General features: G+C 42.6%; 1 protein-coding gene across 1 annotated transcript in view; it reads left to right on the top strand.

Annotated features, from left to right (window-relative positions):
* Window positions 1-10,833, top strand: part of atad2b (ATPase family AAA domain containing 2B) — a 69,481-nt gene that overhangs the window by 25,107 nt on the left and 33,541 nt on the right. Inside the window, exons 23-24 of the mRNA XM_047573210.1 lie at window positions 991-1,113; window positions 2,789-2,917. Coding sequence (XP_047429166.1) covers window positions 991-1,113; window positions 2,789-2,917 — 252 coding nt within the window. The remainder of the gene's footprint in view (window positions 1-990; window positions 1,114-2,788; window positions 2,918-10,833) is intronic.

Raw genomic sequence — 10,833 nt, 5'->3', positions numbered from 1 at the left:
AAAGGGAGTGATATCTCCGTGCTGCACCGTGCGACTCAGTGTCAGAAATACCTCTTAGCTGCTTGAGGGAACTGGTGCTAACAAGGCTTTTAAATACGACGGAAGGCATATACAACAGCGCTGCGTGTCAGCGCGCATTTGTCTCTTCCGGATGGGGCGGTTAGGTGGAACCCGTAAGGGTGCTGATAAGCTCCCGGCATCCCGCCTGCCCTTTGACACCTCTTCCACTGACGAGCATTTCTGCCCTTCTGCTGCGCTTTCATGTACACGCGCTCACACGTGGCTCAGTCAGTCGAGCAGCGCAGGCAGGCGCGCATCCGATTTACCTCCGCTGCAATTAAGCAGCCGTCTTCCAATTAGAAAGCGGAAGCTGGCAGTTGGTGACCTCTCCGCCACTCCGTGCCTGAACTGTTCTCCCACCACCTGGCTTAATGAGAGGTGGCCAGTTTACAGTGCTTTTAGCCGGGCCCTGCAGCTCACTCCTTATTTTTCCCTCCGTGGATGCCGGAGCAGGGAAAAAAAAAAAAACAGGATTTAATGATGCTGCGGTACATCTGAGGAGGAAAGAGGCACCGGAGTTATAAACGTGTGAGGAGTGCGAGATAATGAGTGTCTTTTTAAAAATATTTCTCATTGTATGTATGTGCCTATACGCACCCACCTTTGTGTTAAATGTGCGAAGTGGGTGATCTTGGCTCTGCCAACTCCATCCTTTTACTAAAACTGTGAGAAAATACTTGAGTCCCCTTTCTCACAGATGCTGTGGATATTTACACTTTGCCTTATATGCTTGATAGGGTGTGAAGAACATGCCTCAATGGTGGGAGTAAAAGGAATTAACATGTTAAATGCCGCGGTAGATTACTGTGTTACATTCAAGGCATGCCCTTGAACATACAGCACAGGTGCACAAACAAGAAAACCACAGTTTTTTCTTTTTTTGTCTCACGTGACATTGGTCTTACGTTTCACCGTCTCCTCTGTTCTCAGACAAGGTGATCAGGCACAGAGCTTGCAGTTTAAAGGACACAGCCCACGCTATATTTGCCGCCGAGCTGGACCCCGAGTTCGACCGCATGTGTGAAGAGATCAAGGAGGCACGCAGGAAGAGGGGTAAGACTTTCGGTTGTGAAACGAGATGGAAAAATCTGCTGGCCCAGACAAATAACCCACTTATAGGTACAGTTGTTTATGTGGATTCATATAAATATTTCTGTCAGTATTTTTGAAAAGCTCCAGCCAGTCCGCGTCGGTGCTGATGGATGCTGTTTTCTGGGAACATTCTGTAGGGTAGCCCTTTACTATTTGATGGAGATTTTAGTGCAGAGCATGTGGCGCAGAAAGGAATGCCGCCCGAGGCTCCCGTGTTTCAGACAGCACTGTCTGCACTAGCTGTCTGCCTGATGCTCCGTGTATGTACACTCACCAAACAGTGTTAGCACGGCAAATCCACATGACGCTTGTGCACATAGAAGCACACATGTAATGATATACTTAAGCGAAGTATTTACTTCTATGTACATTGTCAAATAGTAACCACTACGACATATAAACATGTGCAAACATCCCTGTTGCTTTATTTATCCTCATGGGAATAGGCTAATTAGCATATTTCTTTACATCTAACGCAGTGTTGCAAGCGCCCTCACTTTTAAGTCCCTTTTCGCAATAAGTCATACAATATGTATTGATATGAAACAGAAAGAAATCTAACAACTACACTATCCGTCTCGTCCTGCACTTCATATTTTTCTTTAAATTGACAGGCTTGTGGAAACAAAACTGGTCTTGTACATCAGAGGCACGTCTTTGTGCTTAGCGCATTCCCCGAGAAATATTCTCTATCTGCACCATTCAAAGTGACAAGACTGTCACTCACTCCCCCTCTTTTCGTTCTAGCCCGTCAGGATTTTCTTTTTGGTCCTTTTTTTTTTTTTTTTTTTAAGAAATATTTTAAAGCTCAAGTAAGAAGAAGACCTGGGATCTCTTGTAGAACATAACCTACAGTATGCACCAAGGTCCTGTTGACATGTGACTCGAGCCACAGAGGCTGACTCCTCCATGTCAAGCAGGAAACTTATCAAAAAGAAAGCAATTTACGCAAGACACCCTGTTGCTTTTGATTTCCTTTTTTTTAGCAACTTAGAGCACAGGACGCTAATGAATATTGCAGCAGCAGAAGTCAACTGCCTGAGAGGACGAATGCAGCAGTGTGAATATTTCATCTTCCAGTCAAGGTCCTGCTGTAAAGCTATCAATTAGCCCGGCGCTGCATGATGTCCAGTTGCGGCGGGGTTCGAAACTCGCAGTGCATCTGGAAGGGATTTTTCTCCCCCGTGACAAGATGAAAGGAGCTGTGATGAATTCGCTTTAAAAACTTAAATATCACTTGATGTCACAGCTGAAATGACTCATTTTCAGGGACTTGTGTGCCTCTCTGCGTCAGTTCTGTTTATTTTATTTATGCTTGTCAGACTTAAGCTCTGTGTGAAACACATAACCATTGCAATTGATGTCTTTGTAGTTTTTATAATATCCGTGCTGAGTGACATGCAGTTGTGACCTTACTCGATGCATCACAATCCCCTTAGCCCCATTTGTCTGTCGGATCGTGTTTTTTTTTTTTTTTTTTTTATCAGTTCTGTCAAAGTAGCTTGTGAGTGTTTTATACACACCAGCACTCTTTTGTGCCGGCGGGAAGTTTCAGAGGGGTTTTAGAATATGTATCAGTTTTGCGCACAAAGACTGTTGTCCGTTGTCGGTAACTGATCCTCTGTGGGCACCGCAGACCTCCAGACGCCAGCTCAGCCGACGGCAGCTTTGGGTGCTGTGGCGGTCAGGAAGCACCACACTCCAGGAGAGGAGCAGGCCAGGAGCAGCACTCACGGCGAGGCCACTGAGAAACTGTGCACCACTAGTGAGTATTTGTATTCATTCAGACCACACATGTGCAGCGACACACAAGCTGGGTGGCCGACTAGATTGAGCACGCACACCTCATATTACACACCTCACAAAACTCACCTTACAGGACAAATGTAATAATGCTGGGGGGTCCACTGTCAATCTTCTTCTCTGGGATTACATTTTTACCTTTCCTGCTCAACTCACCCGCTTAAAACTTTGTCTTACTCTTCCTCACCTGTTTTTTTTTTTTTTTTTTTGTCTCTGACGCACCAGTAAGCAGCTGCGTTGTATTACACTCGTGTTAACAACAGCATACCAGATGTATGGGATGCCACACACCTGCCCGCTCGCACGCATACATTTCTCAGCAGTGGAGAAGCAACACAGTGAGTGGCCTCATTAGTAAGGCTGCTCTCCCCTAACCACTCAGAACATGACCACACCACAGAGCAATTACATGCCCACCTGTGGCAGACGGCAGGTGCCTAAGGGTGAAGGGAGGGCCAGGAATGGGCAGGGGGCAGACTAATGAGGCTGTTACCTGAACAAATCAGAGATAAGCGGGGTTTGGTTGTAAACTATTTAAAAAAAAAAGAGAGAGAAAAAAAAGCCCTCTGGCTTTCACCTGGACAAAATCAGGAGAACAAGATGGGCTGGCAGAGGTGCCTTTAACACTGCACACAAATGTGCTAGGACAGACGAGGGTGTGGAGATATTTTATGCGGCATGTGTAATCGCATATGCTCAGACGGTAAAAGATTCAAAGCTCTGACCTCTTACAATTATCTTTACTCATGGCTTAGATGTGTCACAAACACATGCATCAGCTGAAGCAGCGAGACTTTATTAGAATGTAATGTTTGTGGGTGTAGGCAAAGTTCAGATCTATTTTTGTGTCTGTGTAGTACAGCAGTCGGCCACTAGGTGGTGCTTGTCTCTCATGAGAACCTAACTAATGGAACCCCTGCTGTGTGGGTAAACCATCCCTTCTCCAAGATAGAGGGTGTCCTCTTCAGAGAGGATGCTGGTTACCAAAAATACTCTACGAGTCAAGTTCACTGCAATTTATCTTGTCCTGTTAACTCAGGAAATAACAGTGATAGTATGGAGACATTATTGATTTACCCCAAACATAAGCTTCAATGTAAGACTGTATCACATATGAACAAGTGTTATTTCCGATATTTTCTTCCAGTTAAGGGGTGGTCATGTAGGAAATATTATAAAGATTTTAATAGTACATCAGTATTATTAACTATAGCCTTAATTGCCATTTGGCTCATTCAACATCTGTGATTTCCTTCCTTTTAAATAATATTTACTGAGCTGTAATATTCCAGTGTCAGAATAGTATCAATGCGTATTCTTCAGGGATACAACTGTTGTTTACTGTATCAATTTACTCGTCTCCTTTTAAACTATTGATTGTCATATCTGAAGGTATGAAGCATAAAAAGACAAAGTTAAAGAAGCGTGTGATAAATGAATCTGCACGGACCTCTTTCTTTAGTAGGCCTGCATACGCCGCTTTCAGTCGCAGTTTTTATCTACAAAGCGTAACGTCGCAGATGCAGACCACCAATTTTCGAAGCTCTTGGGGGAGTCGTTATCAGCCTCCACCAGAGGTTTAATTAATTAGGCTTACTCAGGTGATTCATTTGCGGCATCGGCAGCCGCGACTCACCTGGTGTACCTCAGCAAGGTAGCTATTAGGCTGATTGATCACAGTCAATTATGTCTTGAAATGTGACACTGGTGGAGGAGATGTCAATCTCTTCTAACTGAAGTGAAATTGCTCCCACTCTACCCAGGTCGTTCCGGGGTTTCTGGCTTTTCCTTATTGTTCTCTGGAAGGTCAGAGCACTTGAAGGTTAAAGTTATCCTGGATCATTACCCGCAGGTGTGGTAGCCTATCTCGAGATGTTTTGGTATCTCCAGCTCTATGGAGCTTTTATCCCGGCCACATCTTCCCCTCTCCTTCCATCCCCTTTTTTGTGTTTGCCCAGAGCTGAGAACTGCCTGTGACATTCAGATATAACAGTGGTGGCAGGGATGAGATGCACTATTTGAAACCACAGAGGAAGTTACGGGGGAAGGCTTTTTGATGGCTGGGGATATTTCTGAATCAGGTGTTAAAAGCATCTGCAGTGGATAAGCGCAGTTGTTGAGAGGTAGCTGCTGGTGCCAGGTCGCTCAGGGTTAGGAAGATAGAGTCTGTGCTGCTGTTAATGCACGTGAAAACGGGAAGGGCAGTGTATTTTCCATTAGCCTCGCTCTGTCATGGTTTCTCTACTGGCCCTCTTTTTTTTTTTTTTCCTTCCCTTCGCCCTCCCCCTCTCTTCTGCCACTCCCTCCCAAGAGGGAGAGTCAACACAAGGCCCATTACCTGGGCCGTGGGGCTGGGTTCATTCGTAGTGCATCACCACAAGGATCTGGTTCATATGGAGTGCCTTCCTTTCATTCATAATTAAGTCCTCTCCGTTTGACTCATTCACAGAGAATGGTTTCACAAGCTAAAGCAGCTAGCTTTTTTTTCTGTGACAGTCAGAGGGCGTACAGTGATTGATTGCTCAATTAATTATCACTTTCTGATTGATCTTTTGCTTTTGATAAATATTAATCACCATTGTTAGTGGTGTACTGCTCTTCCAGTCAGAACCCCAGCTCTGACTGTTTATTTTTTTTCTTCTTTTGCCTGGTTCGCCAGTGTTTTTCCATCACCACTTAAGAAGACCGTTCTTGTTCAACCGTTGAACTGTTTGTGAAAGAAAAGTGTAATGATGAAAAAGCAAATGCTGCATAATGTGTCCTCCGCGTCACTCAATCTGACGCCCAAGGCAACAGCCACCAGGCCGCACTCATGTAAGTGGAACACTGCTGTGTCTTGCCTTGTACGCCACGTCACCGTGAACAGACAGCTCCCTTCCCTGCCAGTGTCAATCCATCATTAGACCTAGATGGGATATGTTAAGTCATAATAAACACTCATTTCACCTCAGGCTGAAGTAGTTACTGCATATGAGGGATGGCACGGATTTTTGCCCAGGACAAAGGGACAGCAGGCGCACAGCTTGTGGCATGCTGGGAGTCACAGTGCGCCAGAAAATAGGTCAATAGGAAGTTACTTTTTTTTTTTTTTTCGTTTGAAAAATACAAAGCAGACAATTCAATTCAACTTGATTTTTCTCATTTGTGACCTTTCTGTTTACATGGACGTGGAACCTTCTACACCTCCTGCAAGAAGAAATCTTACCATAGCAATGTATTTCACATCTGTCTGGTTTCCAAAATATTTCCCTTTGTTTAATCTACAGAAGCCACAAACCAGATGTTGTCTTTGTCCTGCTCTACAGGTGCTACATTTGGATACAAAACTGTCAGTTTAAATCACATTGCAAGCAGCTCTTTTAGTCCAAGTATTCTGTTAAATTGCTCCAAGTCCAGAAAAGGTTAAACAGAAAAACTTTTCCCTTGTCTTATTCTGTTGCTGCTCCTGCCCACACTTCTCAGTTTTTCAATTCTTTCTCACCCTGTCCTTTGTTAACATTTTCCCACTTGTTCTCCCTCTTCTCGCACTTTGTGTTCCAAAACTGAAACATTTAAAAAAAATTGTAATAATCACATTCTGTCTCGTGCGGCCTACCTTGTTTGCCAAATTAATTTAGCGACTGCAAAACAGGGGTTTCTTCTAAACAAATTTATACCGTACTGTGCAGAAGACGCAAAATAAGCCAAGTGAAGATGCTGTCAGAAATATCGCCACAAGCTGTTTTCATTTATTAACTTCTTACAAATAAAAAAAAAAAAAAAAAGGCTTCCCAGTCTCCACTTTTAAAATAACAACGGTTCCCTTAGATGTTAGTTTTTGTTTTGAGCTTCTTGGAGAGGTTGCCACAGTTGCTTTGTTTACAGTCTCTTCATGTAAGACTCTGGCACTGTGTTTGGGGAAGCTGTCAGGCTGCTGTGTTCGTTTGGCAGTGATCAGCTGCATCTTTATTGCTGTCACATGATAAAAATCTAAACACGTAATGAGCCTTAAACTCGTATTTTCACTAATAGAGCCTTGTATTCACGTTGAATAAATGAATCAATTGGCAGTGTTCTTCCAGATATCATTGTTGTACATTTTAGTTAACATTTCTTTCACCTCGAGAACTTTGGACGGCATCTGGCGCAGACCTGAGTGATGAATCATCTTGTTCTGCAAAAGCAATATTTTCTCTGCTTCTTGAGAGATTGAATTAGAACGTACCAGTAGCCCACAGCAGAAAACAAAGCACCTTGCCTGGAGCGAAGATTGTGATGTTATTATTAGTTATTAGAACTAGACACGGATTCTCCTCAAGCTACTTCTCAGCTACCGGGCAAAAGCAATCTTGAGTTGCACACTCTTGGCGTCCCGTGGAGCCCACTAATAAAATCCAAGCAAAGCATGCAAAGCCCTGAGCATAAGCTGCCATTTTGTGGGCACAGATGCCTCTCGGATCATTGTGGCACCAAGCGTGAAATGAATGTAAAATCATCCGCGATGCCTCTTGCTTCCATTTATTGTTTTGGGGTGCAGATGAGCTGACATCAGTGTTAGTGTCTCTGAAGATTCATTCGGCGTACGTGGATCTTTTCACTCCCCGCATTACACCATGCACGGCTGTTGCTGCGTGCTAAGTGTGCACAATTTACAAGGTTAGGCGATGATCCTCTTCACGGGATTTTAGTGTCTTTTATTACTATGCAACGCAGATAACCATATATATTATTGTAAACAGCTTACATTTCTGCCTGAAAGAAGTGAGCCTGGAGAGTTGCAGGGGGATGATTGAGTGTCGGTGCTCGGCGCCTTGATGCATGCCCAATGAATGCAAGCTGTGCTGCCTTAGGATGTTAGAAAGGTGATGGGAGAGGAGAGGAGAGGGAGAGAATGAGTGAGGGTGGGAGGGAGGCTTTTAAATACGGGATAAAAAAAACATTGTAATGCTGACAATGTCGGGCTTAGTTTTATACAAAGAGACAAGGGCAGGGGTCACAATGACAAATGCTGCCAGTGCGTAGGTGTCCCTATTTCATTTTTTTTTTTTTTGTTTTAGTAATTTACTATTTTAATGCTGCACTTCAGGTGTCAAAGCTTTCTGAAGCTCAACAGCTTTAGTAGAGTTTATCCACAGTGGCCGTTCTGCTGATTGACTGCGTAATCAAACGGCTGAGCCTCTGATGATACACTCCGGTTTGATATTTAGATTTCTTTCTGTGAATATCTTTCCATCATTTAAGGGATTCTGTGGGTAATAGACAGGTTTGGAGTTCTGCTCGGCACAAAGGATCGACTAGCCAGCCCTTCCAATTAAAGTGCATCTGGGGCTGTGTTTTCTGTGATAAAGGGGGTCTTCTTTTTACTCCCCCTTTTTCCAACACCACACAGCAGCTCGGCATTCTTGCATTTAGTCTGGAGTACAGACAGAAAATTATACGGGGCCTCCCGGGCTCTTACTCTCATTGTTTTTACCATAATGCAGCCGGTGAGTCACTTTCAAGAAAACATCAGATGCTAGTAAACTCCAAGCAACCTAATGGAGTGCATTGCCTCTCTCCTTCTCTCTGTGCCCGTTCAGATAAGTTGTAATTGGCAATTGAGTAGTTACAGTAACATGATGCATTAGGGCTCGATTAGATGCAATAACTTATGGATTTGTTAGTGGGACCTCATTTGGACTTAATGCACTACTCAAATCCAGCTTGATGGAAAATGAACTAGTATGTTTCCCATTAAATTCCTCCTTGTGCTTTCACTGCATGTAAAGATGGTTGAACCCATAGTTTTCCTGCAGAGAGGTTTTTGAAGCTCACTGTCGTCCCTCTGGCTGCCACCATCCTGGCTGTATGACTTCTACCTCTGGGCTACATCAAAGATGGGCAGAGTGGTAGTTTGAGTGTAGCTGAGGTGAGCAGGTGGAGCCTCGGCAGACACCTGTGACAGCAGGTTCTTTTCCCAGATTAATGGATAAGCAATTAACTGTGGTGCAGATCAGCTTCCCTAAACACAAGCTCACTTATCCATCGCATCTCAGGGGACTCTTTAAGAGACGAGTCACCACCATAAGAAAGTGAACGTACACCGACAGGGATTTTAATTATGCTAAATTACTCCTAGAATGGCTCTTATCCAGGCTAATCACCACATCTCCATTAAACCCAGAGATAGGATGTATTTTCTCTCAACATTGCTGCCCCTTCCCTGCTAACTACTCATTATATGTCAAAAGAGTCAAGGGTGGTTGTGTAACTCATCTGCTCTCCACAGCCCAAGTCAGACCTGTGAATAACTAATAGTTATTTATCTATCTTTCTTATTTTAGTTACTATTGGTCCCGTGTTCCTGCAGCGTTAAAATGACAAATTTGACGAAGAGCTTTTAATTGTTACTTTGAAGCAGTTGTTGCCCTTTTGCTGTGGTGCTTACATGCCTGTTTTGGGGAAAGGAGGCTGTTAATTGGTGATTTGACAATTCTTCTACTCTCTTTCTATTATTTAATTGAAGCATGTCCATTACAGTGCCACTGTACATCTTCACAACTTGACACACTCTAAATTTGAATTGCCATCATTCCTGTATAAATAGCAAAAGTAAAGGCCTAATTAAATATATGGCATGTCAGTTAAAATGCACCTCTCCTCCACAGCAAGTCAAGTTACATATAGTATTAAAATAGAACGCAATACAGTTATAGTCTTAGAAAACTGGCAGGCATTATGAAAAAGTTCTGAAATGTAATTGCAAGGAAAGTCTGGGTAAAACTTCTCTTGCTGCAGAACTTAATGAGTGGGAAATGCTGAATTCCCACAATCATCTATCATTTAAATATTTCTTGTAAAAATGTATCCAAATCATATTTATGCGAGCTATTTCTTCCAGGGACATTGCAAAAAGTTGTGGAACACTGTAATAAATTTGTACTGAGTTGTCAGACTACATTGAAAAATGAATTCACATTCTACATCATTCTATGGGGCAACCTTCTTTTTACTAGAATACTGGAATACTAACATTTCTATTGAGGTAATTAAATAATTTTTTTAAAGAGGCTGAAGTTTCTAAAGAAACTTGAATCACAGGTGAATTCTGGTATAACAGTTAAAGTGCACAGTATTACATATACATGTGTCCAAAGTCCAACAGACTTTATTTTCCAAATTGACTTATTTACTCAAGAGGAGTCGTTCCTGTTTTGTTCAAGAATTGTTGAATCTGCCAATATTGGTTTGGTTCACCATTGATTGCAATCAATGGTGAACCTTCAATAGTCCAATACCACCTACAGCATAAGGTAGCTAAAGTTTAGATCATCCTTGGTTTAGACCCTTCCTAGGACAACAAAATCTATATTACTTTGTTTTACTTCAGGAGAGACAAAAAATTGCATCGTGATGGTTAAACTTAGTTTCTGAGCTGAAACAGTTTTATTTGCATTGAGGAAACAACTAATATGAAAGTTGATTCAGGACCAATTTCTAGCCTACCTAATAACACATAAGTAATATATAGCAGCACCTCAGAGTTATCCTTTGATTCTGTGCATAAGAGCTGGATGCCATTGTCTTGGTTATTAAATATGACTGTTGTAAATTTTGATTCGCAAATGTAGTAGCAGGAGTAAAGGTCCTGAGAAAACTAAATCGGAAGACGTTTTAGAAGCACAACATGATCTCATGAGGAAGCAGACGATTGTTATGCATTACTGTAGGTTATCACCAGGACTTAGTTGAAGCTGAAGCAGGAATAGCTGAAGTTTATCTAATCTTAACAAACCTTAAAAATGAAAAGCTGCCCTAGAAAGGGGTCTAGGTAGAACAAAGACATGAACAGTACTTACTGTGTGCAAATGATTTGTCTGCAGTTTGCTTTGGATGATGTTTGATTTTCTTACATTCTAA

The sequence above is a fragment of the Mugil cephalus genome, chromosome 21 (genome assembly GCF_022458985.1).
Source record: "Mugil cephalus isolate CIBA_MC_2020 chromosome 21, CIBA_Mcephalus_1.1, whole genome shotgun sequence".
Lineage (NCBI taxonomy): Eukaryota > Metazoa > Chordata > Actinopteri > Mugiliformes > Mugilidae > Mugil > Mugil cephalus.
Note: the sequence above shows the minus strand (reverse complement) of the source record. Positions and strands in the feature narration are given on the sequence as shown.